General features: G+C 39.0%; 1 protein-coding gene across 2 annotated transcripts in view; it reads left to right on the top strand.

The window, feature by feature from the left end:
- abl1 (c-abl oncogene 1, non-receptor tyrosine kinase) overlaps positions 1-19655 on the top strand; it is a 66916-nt gene that overhangs the window by 26407 nt on the left and 20854 nt on the right. The window contains exons 1-2 of one of the 2 annotated variants that reach the window (XM_057819565.1): positions 1561-2315; positions 18076-18240. In XM_057819565.1, coding sequence (XP_057675548.1) covers positions 2231-2315; positions 18076-18240 — 250 coding nt within the window. In that variant the 5' untranslated portion in view covers positions 1561-2230. Of the gene's footprint in view, positions 1-1560; positions 2316-18075; positions 18241-19655 lie in introns of those variants that run through there. The other variant, XM_057819564.1, reaches the window with a different exon arrangement.

The raw sequence follows: 19655 nt of genomic DNA, 5'->3' as shown, positions 1-19655 counted from the left end.
ATATATATATTATATATATATATAAACACACCTAAAAATGCCTTTACGCTTGATAACACACATCACTTAAAAGTTAGGATTTTTTCCCACGTTTTTCAATTAAATTTCTATTTGTGTCAAGCCATTTTTAAGTTCTAGTTAAGTTTTAAGTTAGTCTAAACTGTAAGTCCTGATAGGATTTTGAGTTTTTGCACTGTTCAAAATAAATGTATGATACAGGCTGTATTGGAGCACATCAGGGACTAGTGCTACTTGGTGTTTTATCCAGCAATGATTACTGAGCTAAAATTGATAGTTAGCATTATTGAGTTTTTATTTGACACCCTCATCACTCCACAACGCTATGTTATGTTATAGCCTGTATGTAAGACACGTTAGCCACGCATCGAAAGCGGTCTTAATTAATTGAAACCTAGCCCTCCGCAGTGCTAACGTAAGGTGAGCTAGTAGTGACAGTAACGTTAATCTTATACAGTATATTAGCGTTTAGCGCTCTTTATTAGCGCTTAGCGCTCTACTGCTTTAAGATGGCGGCTGTTTGCTAACGCTGCCCAGACGCGGCCTAGTCTGTCATTGCGCATCTAGTTCAACATACATGTGATCTCTATGAGACTCACTGGACGCCACCTGCAACTAACGTAGCATGAGCGGGCTAGTATTTAGCAACGTCGGCGTCGTTTGTAGCGGTTGTCGGCTGCAGTAAGTTTTTTTTTTTTGCTTCTTCCTCTACGCACGTGACATCAGCGCGTTGTCCCGCATTAAAAGTAGTCCGAGCAAAACGTGATGCTTAGAGCTGTCAAAATAAACGATTACTCGAGGTGAATAAAATTACTCGGATCAGTTTTTAAACTCGAGTTACTCGAGTTGCTCGAGTATTCGTTTCAGCTCTATCGTTTTTTAACCTTTATGAATCATAATCGAATCATCAGGTATCGAATTGCGATGCATCTAATAATTGATTTTTGGGAACTCCCTTAATAGAAGGTGGATAAGGAACATTTCATTGGCGATAATAGGGAATTTACTGTAATGCCCCAAAGTCTGGAAGTCAAGTAACTTTGATAGTTTCACTGTTAGTGCTTTTGCTTGGTTAATTATTGCTTTGAATGTTTCCATTTGGATTTTTGGGTAGATGGAGCAGAGTTGTGTGAGTGCAACCTTGAATTATGACATGTTTGGAGAGACAGCTGAGGGGAGACAGAAGAAAGAGATTAAACATATGTTGTGAATGCTTGACTCCTGCCAAGGATTAGCCCGTCCTTCCTCATATGGTCAAACCACTGCGGCTGTCCCCGAATTCCCTGACCGGCATGGTTGAAAAGATAGTTTCTCCCCTTGCTCAAATATTCTCTTTAGGTCAGAGTGACAAAACCTATTGTACTTTATTGGGTTATTAGCTAGTTCTGTCTAGGTCTAATTCCTTAAACTATAAACATTCCAGAATGGAGCAAGAGTGCATGGCCAGGGAAAAAAAGGGAAGAGGGGCGGGTATAATGGAGGGAGGAGCTTCTTGTAAGCATTGGATGACTTCAGCAGAAGGAAAACATGAGAGCTTTGTGCATAATCTTAATTTCTAGAAGACAATTATGAAACTTTTGCTTCAAGTCCGATTAAAAATGTTATGTTTTTTAAAGTGACAATTGGCTGCCTTAACTCTGTGTACATATGTTTTGTCCCGCTTATTGGAAGTGTGTGTGTTGCTTGAGGTGGGAGGGCTTAGCTGATGTCATCGAATGCAGCGGGCCGATCCTGAAAGAAGAGGCCCTTTGTTGGCAGCCGTTAGCGCTAACTCGCCCCCGTGCCTCGACTCTGCACTTACGCAGGGGGGAAAGCAGAGAGAGGAATGGCACCACTGAGACTGACCGCCTGCACACTCAAGTGACAGATTCGTGAGCCCCGAACCAGATCAGATACATTGACCGCTCTTTTCGGATCAGATTCTACAAAAAACACGGCGCTGAGCAGAATTGGAGGAGGGCTGAAAAGATGGGGACTCTACTAAAAGAAAGTTTGTAGTTTTGTTCTTTTTGTTTCACAAAGTGGATTAGCACCAGGATCAATGCTAAAGAAAGCAGTAAAAAATAATACATTTGAACACTTGTTCTGGATCACTTTATTTTTTTGCTTTTTATTTTTGCCTTTGTTTGAAACATTCTCCTGTTGGGACATATGTAAAAGGCAGAAGTTTAACTTCAAGCAGCGTTTTTAAGCGGTAAAGGAAAGAAAGCAAATGAAAATGCTGGAGATTTGCCTGAAATTGGTGGGGTGTAAATCTAAGAAAGGGCTCTCTTCCTCCTCCAGCTGTTACTTGGAAGGTAAGCGCACCTCAAGTTCTTTTGTTAGTGCTTTTTACTTTGAACGGATTCAAGGGAAGAGATGCTAGAAAGGGGGGGATGGCCAGAGTGGCTCATAACCACGCAAGGATTTTGGCTTTGTGGAAACTGCGGAATGGGGAGGGGAAACGCAACTCAGGGGAAGTGAGGGAGGCCAGACACACTGGCTACCGGCGCAGGGGAGAAGTGGAAAAAGAGAATACACGGAAATCTGACTCCCCGGCTGTGTCCCACTTTGCTGTTTGTTTATGAGGAAAGTGCATCTAATCTCTAATCTGCACTCAATACCAAATCTTCCTGAGTACTTTAATAATCCGTTTAGAAGTTTCAGGAAAGTAAAGTCTTTGTTCTTGGTGATTTCTTAGACTGCGTTGAATTCTCTTTCCTCAAGTGAGTAATTGATTTAGCAATAACTAATAAAGCTCACAAGAAAAATAAGATAAACTGGCGTACTCCAGTCTTTACGTAACTGTTAACAATTTGTTGTGATGGAAGAAGAGTCTTTGCGAGCCAAACATTGTGCAACCAAATGATTTAATCATCAGCACGATGCACCCCCTCCCCCACTAACTTCCAAACTAATGATGTTGATGGTAAGAAGACTCTAAATTTAAAAGACATCTGGATCAGAAAAAATCGATTTGTATTTTTCACCTGAACTTCTCTGTTCTAGTTTAGGAAATTGCAATTAATGGGATAATTGTGACATTTTAATGACATGGATGAATTAATGAATAATTTTAAAGAGATCTTTTAATGTGGGCATATGAATGTCTTCAAATTACTTTGCGGAGAAGTGGCACTTCGTTTTTTAACTCATTGGCCGCCAACGATGATGGTAAATGGTGTTATACTTGTATAGCGCTTTTCTACCTCTCAAAGTACAGTACTCAAAGCGCTTGATTTGAAGGCCTGTTAATTTTCGTCTGGGTATGTTGGCAACAATCATTCACGCTTTTTCTTAATCTTGTTTGGACAGCACACTACATAATCGACACGCCTACACCGATGCCACCATAATTGATTATTACAATTTGAGGGGCCCTAAATGTGATGAGTATAAAATATATATACTCATTTACTGCTCTTATAGTATGCGCTGTGCTTGATAATCATAAATCAATTACCGTGTTATAAAGTAGTAAAACGGAGTAGTGACACATCACAATGATAAGCCAAACTCTGTGTTGCTCATATACATATGTCCCCAATGTTTTCTAAACCCACGCCACACCATCGAATAATCATTTAAGACGATCTTTTAGCAGCGTCCACTAAGGCTGCAACTAACGATTATTTTGATAAACGATTAAGTGGATGATTTTTTTTTTTTTTAATTAATGGACTAATTCTTTAACTTCCATTTTAGTTATGCCATTTTTTTCTTCTTGTCAATCTTTTTCTCTATATACAAGTCATACCTGAGTGAACTCTAACTCAACACACTGTGAAACTAAACATTCAGTGGCTAGGCCAATACTTCTAAAGTAATGGATGAGATAGTTGACTTGACTTGATCCACTTTGGCTGCACATTTCTTGACCTATAACAATGCGTTCCAGAGGTGACCGTGTAACCTGGCTTGAATGCATTTAACATTTACTGGAAACCTAGCGTGTTCCAAGCATCTTCAAAACATTGTCTGTTAGTGGTGCACATTCCTGGGGTGTGATCAATAGGCATGTGTTGGTATAATATTCTGACAGTATGATAACCTTAAGCCAAAATATCACGGGTTCACGGTATCACGGTATTGGAATTACAGCTCTAAAATGTGTTAGATATCTGGGTATAAAAAAACAAAAAACATATTAGAAAATTGGAACATAATTATAACGTTAAGTTAAAATAAATACAAAAAAAAAAAATCTAGATAAAACGAAAATAAATGCAGTCCTTTAAGTGAGCCTAAACCCACAGCCGCAGCTCAACATTATTACCATCTGAACAAAAACAATTGAATTATGTTCTATAAAAAGCACATGTGTATGACTCGTATCATATTTACATTATACACACACTGTCTTTCTCAACACAGACAGTTGCCAGTGTTTTACCACCGCTAGACACACTAAACACCCTGGAGTTAACTCTTGTAGTGGTGGGAAACGTTCAAGACCGTGTTTACTAACTTTTAATATTGTGTAGAGGCGAAATCATATTGGAGGTATTGCCTCCTCGGCAGCCACCCTCCGCAAACGGATTTTACATATCAGTTGGCCCTCCTCTCAGCTGTAACCTCTGTCTGTAACTTTTGAAGTATTCCGATAGCAGTGATTTCGTTTTCTTTGATGGGGTAAATAATTCAGGAGTTTCACCTCCTCTAGCCATCCTGTAGCACAGCTGACTCACTGACACTGAGCAACAACCGGTGGGGGAGGGTTGAGCCTTACAGCTGCAAGCGAGGGATGCATTTTTAGGACATAAAAAATAATTAATACCTTAGGGACGGTATGAGGGAAAATTTTTGTGGTATTGAAACCTTGACTTTTTAATACCACAGTATACCTTGAAACCGGTAATCGGCACATGTCTACTGAGCATCTTCTTATTAGATGTGAGATTGTTAATGTTCGTTTGATGTTTTCTAAAATACACAAAATGTTTTTTTACTAAAACATACAAAAAATAAAACGATAAAATAAGTACCCATTAAAACCTAAATAAATACATTTCTAGCCAAAATGTGGTCACACGTAACAAAATCCCACCCATACATTTGATACTAACTGGAGCCATATAAACAAAACATGATCAACTGGTATTTTACGTATCCCAAACTTACCGCACCAGGTCTTGGTCCTTGACTTCGACATGCATGTTTTTGTTAGCGGTGCTTCTGCAGAGACGTGCTTCCATGCCAAGCCAGGTCATATTGACAGATTTTGCAAAAATCACTTACCGATTCTCTCTGTTTAAAACAAAAGTGCTCTCACACTTAGGAGGATTTTGTTCATGTAACTTTTTCCTCACTTATTTGTCGTTTCTTTTGTTTTCGTTCAGAAGTTTCCGCACTGTTATCTAGAGGCGTGCAAAATTTCTGATTCTTTGATTATTCGCAATTCGGCCGTGGAAGATTCGAGAACGATTCATCCAAATTCCGATTATTTAATTACACCAGGTAAAGCGAAATTAAAACACAGTCAGTGCATTCTTCAGGACGCAATGAGGAATGGACCGAGAGTAAATATCATGTTTAACTCATGCCACTAGATAAAAAAACAATAATACCTGACTGCGGCTGACAGCCGCTACAAACAACGCCCAGTTGCTAGTTGCTGCAAACATACGGCCAGAAAATTATTCAAATAGATTTCAGAAAAATCATCGTATTAAAACGTTCTAAATTTGCAGTGTGAAAGTTGGTACGCCAATACAGATTTATTTTTGCATTGATCATTTAGCCTATAAATTAATTAGGTTGAAATTGGCGGTGAGAAATGTAGCCCTGACCCCCGTTCACCCAATCTGTTGGGTCTTATTACGGTAATGCCGTCCCCAGCAAAAGTGTACATGGAGGTTATGCTGTTATATCGTCCCTACCAATATTGAGACCAAACCTACACCCTTGTAATGGATCCATTTCAAGGAATAGGGGGAAATTCTAATTGCCCTGCAAAGAGATTTACTAGGTTCGGTGAGAAGGTGAATATTTTTTTGTTGTTGTTCATGAACTACGTTTCCACACAAACGCACATTGAGGTACCAATTAGTAGGGTTGGGAATCTCTGGCATGAAGCCGATTCGATATGTATTTAGATACACAGATTACGATTTGATTAAAAAATGATACATTTTTAAGGCCGAGCGATTCGATACGAAGATTAAAGATTAAATTAAACAACAAAATTTCATACCAATGGCATGTTTTATTTTTCTTATGAAAAAAAATAAAGCTTACTATATGACCGTCATTTTGTTGGATGGGATTGATAATAAAATAAAACTCCAGTGACACACAACAATAAAGTGCAGTAATTTAATTACTGTATTTAACTGGTGTTTTGAACACAAAGGTAAGTAATTTAAGTGCAAACTTTCAACGTAAACATCTTACAAACAAAAAATATGAATTATATGCAGCAGCTCTAGAAAAAAGAATTAAACCTGCTAGTGTTATCATAAAAAAATAATAAATTATGCTTTACCACTGGTATAACTGGGAGAAAAATAACATGGCATTTTAGACAGACAGGTCTATAATCATTACTTTAACCTTTTACACAGCAAAGTCATTCACTTATGCATGTGTTTCCACATTTTTTTATTCCTCATCACTGTCTATACCTTTTTTAAAGGGCAGATTTTTCTTGAGGAAGATCAACTGATCCACATGTTCATGTTTAAGTAGACTGCGTTTAGTGGAAACAATATGCCGCCCTTTCCACCATTGTAGTGGGTTATTTTTCAGGGTTAAAAACTCACGATCTCTGTCACAAACAAATCTGGCTGCCTTCATCACTTGAAAGTCCGACTTTTGTTTTCCTGGGTGCGTTGAAAATCAATAGCTGCATGTCGCTGGCGTGGTGCGCAAACTGTCCATTGTTTTAGCATGTTGCTTCGTTGCCACTACTAGTTTCATTTTGGGCTGTGAAGAAAACGCTACGGAGCGTGCGTTACAGTGGTTTTGTTAGCTCTTGCATTGTTATGACACGCCCGTGACGGTCGGGTAATGACAGCGACTACTAGCGGTTCTGCCGAAATGAATGGGAAGTTGAGGCAACCACGACGGCGGTCACAATCTAAGTGCGCTGTGTGGTGAATGACACAAGAGCAGCATGTGAGGTAAAAGCTAAATTATTATCACATTAAGCAATGCATTGAACTAGGCATTAGAAGCAGATGCTTGTGCTCGCGATAGTCGAATTCTATCTCTACTGTCGGTTCATTGAATATTTAATGGCTAATTACTGTCGAATGGTAACTTTACTATCGATACAGCTGTATTTCTCACCTGTAAAACAGGACATCCGGTCGTATCGGTTTATCGTTCTCAAGCTTACCAATTAGCTCAGCAAGGAGAAGTATGAGAGTCATTTTTCGAGTGTCCCAGAGCTCGCAAAACTTGGATAAAAAGAGCGCATTTATCAAGGTTTCGTCAGCCGTGATTGCGTATATCCGTCCGCCGAAACAGCTTGGTAGCAGATATAATAAGTACGCCTGCCCCTCTGCTATTGAACGCGTTGTTGATATTAGCGCGGCGGCGCTCTCACTGCCTCTCGGCGCAATTTCATTCAAACTTGCCGTTCCGTCCAAGACGGCCGTCCACTGCTTACTTTCGCCAAAAAGTCCGATCCAAAATACTTTAATGCCCCGGATGGGGGGAAGAAGGAGAGGAGTCTGTATTGGCGTACCCACTTTTTGTGGCAACAATAATAAAGAAAAACAATAACAAACCGCTATCTCCTTCTTGCTTCCCTGTACGTCACAGCTCCTCCTCCGATCGTCTCTTAAAGGGGCCTCGCAGAGTTACGCACATTGCAATACACAATGAATAGGTTGCCGCTCACACTCGGCTGCCGCTAGTTTGAAACGTTTTTTTAAACATCTCTTTTCGTGGCGGCTTTTTTGCTGTGGCAGTGCGCCACAATAATTAATATGTAGGGGAAACCCCGAATGTATAAAAGCTTAAAAGCGGGGAAGGGGCACGTGCATCAATAATCGATTTATAATCTAATCGTAGTCTCTGAATCGTAATCAAACCGTTAAGTTCCCCAAGATTCCCACCTCTACTGTTACGTACCTCCGCCATTTTGCTGAATTAAATTTATGTGCGTGAAGCAAAGAAAGGCCAACTATTGGCTGTTCACTACTTCTACTGTGTGGGTTGACTTCAATCCAGAATGGCTCATTAATGCCACACTTTGGTCGTTGCTATTACATAGTCGCAGAACACAAAGGAAACTAGACACTTATTGTATGTAAAAATTAATTAGCAACTAATCGATGAAAAATATAGTTGACAACTATTTTAATGATTGATTTGAATCGATTGAATTCATTAGTTGTTTCAGTTCTTGTGTCCACATTACATATCAGTCCAATAATCAGGTCTTTGGTGACATAAATCAGAAGGTAGGATACTATATCGTAGAGCTGGGAATCTTTGGGCACCTAACGATTCGATTACGATTCAGAGGCTCCGATTCGATTATAAAACGGTTATTGATGCACCCCCTCCCTTTAAAAAAAAAAAAAAAAAAAAAATGTTTTGTACATTAGTTCCAAAATTGTTCAAAAATACTCTCAGGCTAAACCAAACTACTATTTTAGTATCAAGTTAACATATAGCAGTAAAGAAATATACAAAAATAACAGTAAATAAAAAACACCAGTCCCCATTCTGTATCAGCAGCTTTAAACTACATTCAATTAATTTAATGTTGTGAATCAACCGTTAAAGTTGTTAAAATTGCTCCCGTTATTCCATAATTTCCCTTTTGTCTACTTTCGACATGTGAAAGTTTTAAAACTATTTTAAAGATAGATTCAAGTCAATATTTTAACGATTTAGGAGTATTTAAGATAAAAAGTTAATTAGGTTTGCTTGGAAGGTTCGCTACAACAGCCTTGCAGGGAAGTGTACTGCTTTAAGATGGCGGCCGTTTACTAACGCCCGCATCTAGCTTTTTGTAGATGTGCTGCTAACGCTACTGAATCTATAATGCATCTAGTCCTATATAAATGATATCTACCGTAACATTATGTGGATGTACTTTGTAGCAGCTTTTTGGCAGCAGTCAGGTATGTTGTTGTGTTTTTTTTTTTTTTAATCTCGTGGCATGAGTTGAGCATTGGCATTACCCGAGGGGCCGGGTAATGAGAAGCACGATGTTTAACTACTCTCGCTCCGTTCATTGCGTCCCGAAGCCCGCACGGCGCGCTGAGTGTGTTGTACTTCTGCTTTACTTGGCATATTTCAATAATCGGAATTTGGATGTTTGTGAATCGTTCTCGAATCTTCCACGTCCGAATTGCGAATAATCTAAGAATCGGAAATTTTGTACACCTCTACTATATAGCCAGATTAATTGATTGTCTGTATCCCACGTCAGCTGGTTGCGGACATGTTGTGCACTTCATTTTGCCGCAAATGTTTCAAGATGCAATTATGTAACAGTTAGGTTCCACATAGTCAGAATTTCTAATGAACATGTAATCGATTATGAAGGCGCCCATTTCTGAAATGAGCACTTGGCAGGGCTTTAATGGTTTCCCTCACTTAAAACAGGTTTTTTTCACTTTCCACTTTGAAGAGATGTGTGTCATCACCGTGTAAGTATTATGTGCATTTCTATCGCTCAGAGCAGTGAAGTCATGACCATAAAGTCTGTACAAGCCACACACACACATAGACTCGCACACAAAAACACACTCTTAATCATTTCTTTGTCATCTTAGCAAAGCGGGCAGGACATGCTGTAATTTCTCCCATTGCAAAGCTGTGTTTGGTTCCGCTCTATTATCCATCTGCTTTTCCATTTTAGAATGGATTGTACTTTGAGTTGGGTGGCACCCGCTTGGTGTATTGGTGAGTTGTCACCCTTTCACAAAAGCCTGTGGTATTTGCGGCACCTTAAGTGGATGTGTGTGACAGAGGCTGCCCACACGCTTGCAGTCCAGGCCAAACTCTGGTTGTGAGGAATGTTTTGCCTCCTTTAAGTCTCCCACATTACCCCGCTGTGCTCTTTTATCACTTGATGGATCTGTATTGGGTGAACAGGATTCCCGCGGGTCTGTAAAAAGCCCAAAAGGATATCAATATGTTCCCACCAAGAATCAATATATCGTTTTAAAAACTTAAAAAATAAAAATTGGACGTTATTTTGCGGTCAATGGCACTGAAATCACACGTTACAGTTGTTAAAATTGCTCCCGTGGTTCCATAATTTCCCTCTCTGTTTACTTTCAACATGTGAAAGTTTTAAAACTGTTTCATCATTTAAGGAATAATGTAAAGTTTTTGCCGATTTAGGAGTATTTTAGATAAAAAGTTAATTAGGTTCGCTACAAGAGCCTTCCAGAGAAGTCTACAACTTTCAGATGTTTACTAACGTCGGCAAGTCTGTCGTTTCGAATCTAGTTTTCTAAAATGTGCTAACGCTGCCGAGTATGTCATTTCCCATCTAGTTTTCGATACATGTGCTAACACCGCCTAGTCTGTCATTTTGCATCTAGTTCTATATACTGGTACATGTTTGCCTGGCACAGGCAGACTATTCTCCCTGTATTTTTCAACCACTGTGAGAAATAGTCTGGGACCCAGCCCATTAACAGCCTCTCGAGCAAGATACAAAATCAACTGTCCAATCAGATTCGTTTATTTGCGTGACGTGTTCTTAACGAGTAACGTCACTCTTGCGCGCCGAAAATCGTCTCTACAACAACACAGATGGCGAACGGGAGAGCCAAGAATATGTTCCAGCCCGCAGTAAAACCAGTTTTAAATGACCAAAACACATCGAAACAAGCCATTAACAACAGTCAACATGGCTCGCGCTAGCCATGTTGAATAAACTTCTCCATTCTCCGCTCACGCCAATTACTTGTCGCTTTAACAACGTCACGTCTGCCCGTCGCTGAGTGGTCCACTCCGCTGTCTGTTTGCTGTGGCTTGCTCTGCCCTCGGAATTTGATCTGCCGGACCGTCGCCAGACTCAATTGCTGGTACAGTACATGTGATGTCTACCTTAGCATTATGTGGGCTTTTGGGAGTTTGTAGCGGCTGTCGGCCGCAGTCAGGAATCTAGCAGCATGTTTAGCATGATGTTTACTCTCGGTCCATACCTCATTGCGTCCCAAAGACCTCGCTGACTGTTCGTTTTACTTGACATATTTCAATAACGGAATTTGGATGTTTGTGAATCGTTCTTGAGTCTTCCATGGCCGAATCACAAATAATCTAAGAATTGGAAATTCCGCACGCCTCTCGTCAAAGCCGTCAAAGGTTTGCATGAGATGAGAAAATCATCAGTAACAGTGAAATATGTATATATTTTTTCCCTTCACACAAATTGTTGCGGCATGGTTTGGTCTTAAATTGTATTTTTTTGAGGTCTTAAAATATCTTAAAAAGCATTAAATTTGACTTTTAAAAGAGTCTAAGAACCCTGGGTGAAGGAAGCATTTAACTTTTCTCTGCCTCTTGTTTTACCAACCATGTCAGGCTTTCCATTTGTTAGCAGGAAGAAAGCTTAAAAGACAAAGGCAATTCATTTTTAGAATGATTTGTGCATGAAACCTTTTCTGTTGGGATACGCACTTCCTAAGAATTCATCAAACTTTGAACATTTTTTATTCTCTAAAGTTAAAATTTGTAAAGGGCCAAGTTTCAAATGTATCTTGAGGTTAACCCGGGTGTTGTCAGGGGCTGTCAAACATAAATAAGAAGACGACTATACCAGCGGACAGAATCTTATTTCATAAAAATAAAAGTAGATTATGACTTTTTAACAGATATCCCGATATTGTCTAATTCCAAAAATCCAATACCAATATCAAACTGATACAGATATATGCGGTTGTGGACTTAATATATTATGGCTATTTGTATTGTGATGCCCCCCTGGATCTTTTAATAATGATAATGCTCACATAACAAATCCCAAGCATCGTATTTTGGAGACAACATCCACATTGATCCAAAACCGATAATGAAAAACCAATGTCGATATTATCTGGTATAATTTTTAAATGCTTTGATCGGCCGATATTATCGGCTACCTGATAATATCGGACAATTCTAAATAAAATAAAAAAAACACAATTGAAGTTTTCTGATTGGTATAATGGCAAAAATGAAAATAAAACACATTATTTAGCTGAAGTGGCAGCCCTTAGTGCGTGGGTATTATTATACCGTAATTTTCGGACTATAAGCCGCTACTTTTTTCCATAACCCTGCGGCTTATAGTCCAGTGTGTCTTATTTGTTGATTTATTTGGGTTACTAGGTAACACTTTATTTGACAGCAGCGTCATAAGACTGCCATAAGACCGTCATAATTATGACATGGCATTATCATGGGCCTTAATGAATGCTAATGACATATGTCATTAAGTGTCATCCGACAAATTATGTCCAGCTCGGATCTTTTATATCCGTTCAAAAGGGAGTTAATTTGCCGGATGACACAAAATGACATCTGTCATAAGCATTTATCAATGCTCATGGCAGTGTCATGTCATAATTATAATGGTGTTATGACAGTGTGATGGCGCCACTGTCAAATAGTCTTACCAAATTTCATAAATAGCAATTAATTAATCAACACAACAGTAACTGAAGAAATAATTAGAACAGAACATGAATTTTTGTTATTTACATCTGTAGCGCTGCAATGCATGCTTGGAGGCATGTTGGACGACTACAGTGTTGACAGCAGGTGGCAGCATAGGTTGACTGTCTCCCCCAAGAGAACAGTAATGGCCAAATGAAGCTTGTTGAAGCAATGAATCTTTGCAGTCAACTGGTTCAATGCTTCACGGTGGTTCATTTGGTCTTATGACAGCCTGATAATGCTGCTGTCAAATAAAGTGTTCCGGTTGATATCTTTTTTTTTGTGTAAATATTCTATAATACAATAAGGACAGCTGCGGTTTACAGTCCAGTGCGGCTTATCTATGAACGAATCCTGTTTTCGTGTCAAATTTGGTGGGTGGCGGCTTACTGTATAGTCAGGTGCGCCATTTAGTGCGAAAATTACGATAGTCAATCAAAACCACGTATCCGAAATTGCCCACCCTTCCTCGTGACCAAGGGTGCAATTCTCATTTCATTCTGGGGGTGGGGGGGGGGCATAGAAATATTTCTCAGATTGTTTTTTGTGGAGGGACATTGTCACCAAAACACTTTTGAATAAAATTCTTAACATGGATTCATAACTCGCATATGACTAATCCCTGGACAGAAAACATCGTCATGGCAGTGCTGTAATATTTTCTGCTTATCTTAAAATGTGAAGAATTTCTTAAAATTCTAATCATGAAAGACAATCCTTCTGTCCTTCCATCACAAACATGTTGGGAAAAAAAAAAAGAAACTTCCCTGGAATTTTGGTTATGCTCATGCATGACTGCCTCCTTTTGTCTCGAGTAGCTTTAAGGTGAAATCATGGTCTTGCGGCCGAGTTCAAGGTTTGCATATCTCTTCGGCCATTCAAGTTGGACTTTAACAACACTATTGTTAAAAAAAAAAAAAAAAAAGTGAATTTTACTGAGGTTACCAATGTTTGTTTCCTTTTCTGTTTTTCCACGGCTGTTAAGCTTGTAACAGAAGAATGCGTGCGTGTGTGTGTTAATGGGGGATGCATGTTCAGGTTCTTTCATAACATATGTGACAACAGCTGCGCGCGTTTTGGACAAACTGCTGTTCAAAGAATCCTCCCACCTAGGCCCGGACTGGCCATCAAGGCATTTTGCGATGGCCTGCAGTCTGAAGAGGCCTGGTTGGGGCGTAGTAGGTGAATAAATAAATGAATAAAAAAAGCCATGGATGAAGCTTTCGCAAGGTTCTTAACTCTCACGAATTGAGCGAGAAATGCGTCTTTCGGACCTCAAGTTGCCTGATCTTAAAACCGTTTAATATACTTATGCCCGCAGCCTAAATAAAAGACACCAACATCCCTTTCCCCGGATGCGCAATAATAGATATTGTATATATAGATAGAAGTAGGTGAGAAATGCATACTATAAGCAATCAGGATGGCCGTCATCACTTGTTAGCCATTTTGTGTCAGTGGCATTCGATAAACATTACATTATAGTCAGTGCAACATGTACTTTTAAATTGCTCAATTTTCAACCGATTTTCCATCAGCTTGGTTTTTCATAAACTTAAGGAATGCAGTAAATTACTGCACACTTAAAAATGATATTTTTTCAACATCCAGCCTGACTTGGTTTGTCATAAACTAAACAGTTCAAAAATATGTCAAGATTTTACCATATTATTGCACAAAATCACTCACCTGAGGTTATTATTGAGCATTTATGGTCAGTTTTAGAGATTCAATTAAGATGTCGATTTTCACCGCCATCGTCTGTAAAAGAGCTGGAGGGTATTCTCACTGAAGGATAGCTTAAAATTCCTTTGGAAACAATTAACAAGTTGTATGAATCAATACCTCAGAGAATTGAGGCTGTAATTGCCGCAAAAGGCGGATGTTCACCATATTAAATTAGTTTATGTTGATATTTAAAGGTGTTTCTATTATTTTGTCCGACCCATGTATGTGTGTGTATATATACCGCATTGTCCCGAATATAGGACGGCCCTGATTATAAGACGACCCCCTCTTTTTCAAGACTCAAGTTTGAAAAAAAGACTTTTTGAACACCAAATTCATTTTTTATACAGAAAATAATTACAGTACATCTGAAACAAATGATTATAACAATATATTTGAGAGAAAAAGCATGTTATTTTACCTCATTCAAATCTTAATATTTGAACATTTAAATATGTAAACTAAAGTGCAATCACATTCGTAAATGAATGGGTTCTGGTTTTTGAAATGTAAATAAACCAATCTATTGTGATAAAACAACAAAATTGCAATAACTGCATTAACCATCGAAGTGAGGTCTAACTATAACTGTAGTCTTGAAACAAATCTGAATAAGGAAAAACATTGCAATAAAATAATGCAAACTGGTTAAACTTGAGAGTAGCTGAGATCTGTCATGACAGAACATTACTCCTCAAGTTCAGCATTCGCTTCAATGATATCTGGCGCCATCTAGCGTCGTGAATGGGTATAATGTCTAGACCCGAATATAGGACGTCTTATTTCAATGCAAAAAAAACAAAACTGTCTTATATTCGGGCCAATACGGTGTGTGTGTGTTTGTGTGTGTGTGTGTATATATGTATGTATTAGGGCTGCAGCTATCGATTATTTTTAGTAATCGATTAATCGATGAACTAGTTCGAATAATCGAGTAATCGGATAAGGAACATAAGAAATTACAATACCTGAGCTGAGCCTCAAACGGTATAAAAAAATTAATGAATGAGGATCTTCGGACAATAAAAGAACACTTGGCTATTGACTTACATAGCAAAAGTCCGCTAGCTTAAATGCTATAAAATGGTAACTTTAAAAAAAATTTTTTTAACAATGCTCTTAACAAATGGTTCGAACACATATTCCCATAAACAGCTAAATATACCTATAAACTACATTATGAATGCATTAAAAAATATTAGCTCTAACAAAAACTTAAATTATGTTGGCCTTAAGAAGAAGCAGCTGCATTCAGCCATGTGAAATGAATTCAATTCAATTCAATTTTATTTGTATAGCCCTAAATCACAACAAGGTTGTCTCAAAGGGCTTTGCAGAGGCAATATGATACACAATCAGAAACAGCAAATGAAGCAACAAAGATGAATAAATAAAGTTCAAGTCCTGGGCATCCCCCATCCTTAGACCCTCCATGTCGGCAAGGAAAAACTCCAAAAACTCCAGAGTCTTTGGGAGAAAATGAGAAACCTTGGGGAGTACCACAGTCAGGAGAGATCCACTCCCAGGACGGATAGAAAGGAAGCACCAGGACTGCTAATGGGAATTAGCAGGCGAAGTTACAGTCCGTAAAGATGCAGTGGAGTGAAGGAACAAGAAGAGGTCCATCTAGCCAGATGAGACAGGGGTAGCAACGAGGACGTCCATCCAGCCAGGGGTCCGGACAATCAGCAGGCTGCAGCTGAAAAATTGCCCCTCCCCAGAGGGGAGGGGGGAAAGGGGACACTGGGTGACTAGTGATGAAGAGACTAGACAACTAGATATTAACATTGGAAAATAGAAATAAGGTAAGACAAGTGGTAGGTAGAGTGAGAAAAAGGAGATAGAACTCAGTGGCTGTACTTCCCCCAGCATTATAGCGTCCAGTGCAGATTAGACTAAACTGTCAGTCTACTCCGACTTCAACTAGCCTGACCATAAGCTTTGTCGAATAGGAAAGTTTTTAATCTAATCTTAAAAGTGCAGACTGTCTCGGCTTCTTTAATTTTAGCTGGAAGCTGATTCCATAAAACAGAGGCTTGGTGGCTAAAGGCTCTAGCTCCGACAGTACTTTTAGAAACCCTGGGAACTACCAGTAGACCTGCATTCTGAGAGCGGAGTGTTCTGTTGGGGCGGTATGAAACCAGAGCATCGGTGAGATAAGATGGCCCCAACCCATTAATGGTCTTAAATGTAAGAAGGAGGATTTTAAATTTAATTCTTAACTCGACTGGAAGCCAGTGAAGGGCCTGGAGCACAGGGGTGATGTGCTCTCCTCTATTGGTTTCCGTTAAAAGTCTTGCTGCATTTTGGACTAGCTGAAGACCTTTTAGAGAACTTTTAGGACAAGCTGCAAGTAGGGAGTTACAGTAATCCAATCTCGATGTAACGAACGCGTGAATTAATTTTTCTGCATCGTTTTTAGATAAAATATTTCTAATTTTGGCTAAGTTGCGCAGGTGAAAGAAGGCCGTTCTGCAGGTTTGTGTAATGTGAGCTTTAAACGATAAGTCAGGGTCGAATAGAACTCCTAGGTTTTTAACTGTAGTGGTGGAGGCTACACTTACATTGTCCAGAGTGACTATCTGGGCAGCTAAAGAGTCTCTCACACTTTTTGGGCCTATTATAAGGACTTCTGTCTTTTCAGGGTTAAGTAGAAGATAGATAGTGCTCATCCAGGTATTTATATCTCGGACGCAGGTGCTTAGTTTGTCCACTTGCCTGATCTGCTGATCTGTATTGATAAATACAGTTGTGTGTCGTCAGCATAACAATGAAAGTTAATGCTATGCTTTCTGATGATATTACCTAGAGGAAGCATATACAGCGTAAACAAGATGGGCCTGAGGACCGATCCTTGCGGCACACCATAACTAACTCTAGAGTACGGTGATGACTGCTGGTTTACATTGACAAACTGGTACCTATTAGATAAATATGATTTAAACCAGCAGAGGGCTGCTCCTCTAACGCCGTCTCTGCAATAAGATATTATGTTCGATTGTGTCAAAATGAGACATCATATTCACTGTCCCCACTAGACGGCAGTGTATCCACCCAAATCAAACTAAATGCAAACACTTTCAAAACAAACCATTACAAGCCACTTGAATTAAACGAATACTCGAAGCAGCAACATTTCATTTGAATCTTTTTTTCTAATCAAATTACTCGAGTTAATCGATTAATCGTTGAAGCATTAATATGTATATTTAATATAAATTGTCTGACTATAAATATGAGAATGCTCCTACCATAGACTTTCCGCCACAGCTTCACATTTTTAATTCACCGTATGGCAGTTGTTCTTCTCTAATACTGTATGTGTAGTTCAGGCCAATCACCATTATAATAGTCACAACTCGGAAGATCACAGAGGTTGGTGCCTTGATGCATTCTCACGGTCCGATCTGTGCTAGTTGCTCAGGTAGGAAATAAAACGAAGCTGAGATAATCCAGGAAATGAAAAGCTATGGGGACAGACGAGCAAAACTGCAAGTCACAAGAGCATGCTTATTACTCCATGAGATTGTACAACAGTGGAATGAGAGCTGAATAATTGAAGTTATACATGAAAACTCCTGATGTATTGTTATACATGCAAAGCTGTATGGGAAAATGAACCCTCCAATGTTCCTGCATACCAAAAGGCTTACGAGCCCTTCCAGTATAGCTGGATTTCCTCACATTGTTGTCTACTTCCACATTGTACTTAAATCTATATTTTTCTATTTTCAGAAGCCCTCCAGAGACCAGACTTTGAGAGTCAAGGTCTGACCGAAGCAGCCCGCTGGAACTCCAAAGAGAACCTCTTAGCAGGACCCAGCGAAAATGACCCCAATCTGTTCGTGGCACTGTATGACTTTGTGGCCAGTGGTGACAACACACTCAGCATTACTAAAGGTAAGGGCAGAAATCAACATTTGCGACATTTTATAACATGAATTTTGTCATTGTTTATCACATAGTCACATCTGTATAAAGTAGAACTTAATCCAAACATGGTATTCTGGTTACTAATGCATTTGTGAAATATTAATTAATCATTATTCCATTAATTTTCACGCAATCAAACCCGGAAAACAGGTTAGTAGACTAACCGCTGCAATAACTAGAATAACATCGGTTTGATAACATAATGGCTTTTACCTGAACATACTGCATATTTCGCAATTACTGGTGTAACAGATCATGGTTTGGGACTAACATGGTCTGTGTATTGTCATTTGTGACGTTTGTGTGTGAATATTCATTGCTTTAGCAGGTGGTGTGATGCTAGTTATTATTAGCGCTTAAATAGCATTTTCTAATGTATGTGAGCATTAGGCTAGAGAATGCTGAAAAAATGAAAGGGATTTTGAATTTTAGTGCACAGTATGTGCAATTTTCTTTATACATACCGTATTTTTTGGACTATAAATCGCAGTTATGTTTTTTATAGTTTGGCAGAGGGTGCGTTTTATACTCTGGAGCGATTTATGTGGGATTATTTACGGTCGGGTCAGGCCGGATTTCTCTCTCGCCAACTATTTTTAAAATAAATATATATTCATATATTTATACTAAAACGATGTATGGATGTTAAATAAAATAAATAATTTGGATAAACCAGAGAAGGCGCTGTGCATGCCTGCGCACGTGAACGCCGTTGCCCCGCTCTCTTTTCAATCTTCCCCTACCGCCCTGGCGCCCTCCGTGAGTCCTGGTATTTCCTTTTCGATATGCAGCAGCTAGGAGTGAAAAACAAACTAAAGACAGAGGATTTGAAAAGCAAACAACTGCGGTAAGAGTGGGGTATGGAAAGGATTCATATTGTTGAAGATGCGATACAGAAACGTGTTTCGGCTTCGCTGAATGTAAACAAATGTGGCACTTTGGTCTCATACGAGAAATATGTTTAACAAACTTTTCCAGCGTTATTTCGTTGTGTAAATGCATTTATAATGATCATAAAAATATGTAGACTATTTAAACAATGAGAAAACCTGCCAACTCGAAGAAATTAAAATGTCAAATCCACTATCCGCCTGTTAGAACAGACACACAAATATAAAAGATATGAATGTTTATTGACTATCCATCTTAGTCTTGTTTAACTGGGAGAATTCGTTACAAAAGACAGGCTTTAATTTGTTATCATTATGCATGTAGGCATCGTCGCAAATGTGATCACACAAAACTCAACCACACATCGCATCCCCACATTTCCTCCTCCTGAGTCCTCACAAATAAAACAGATTTTTTTTTTTTTTTTTTTTTCGGGCTCGTGCCTACAAATAAAACATAAAATTTCGGGTTTTATTCGGGCTCGGGCCTGC

This window comes from Corythoichthys intestinalis, chromosome 17 (genome assembly GCF_030265065.1).
Source record: "Corythoichthys intestinalis isolate RoL2023-P3 chromosome 17, ASM3026506v1, whole genome shotgun sequence".
Taxonomy (NCBI): Eukaryota; Metazoa; Chordata; class Actinopteri; order Syngnathiformes; family Syngnathidae; genus Corythoichthys; species Corythoichthys intestinalis.
The sequence above is the reverse complement of the archived record's forward strand: the minus strand, read 5'-3'. Positions and strand labels throughout refer to the sequence as shown.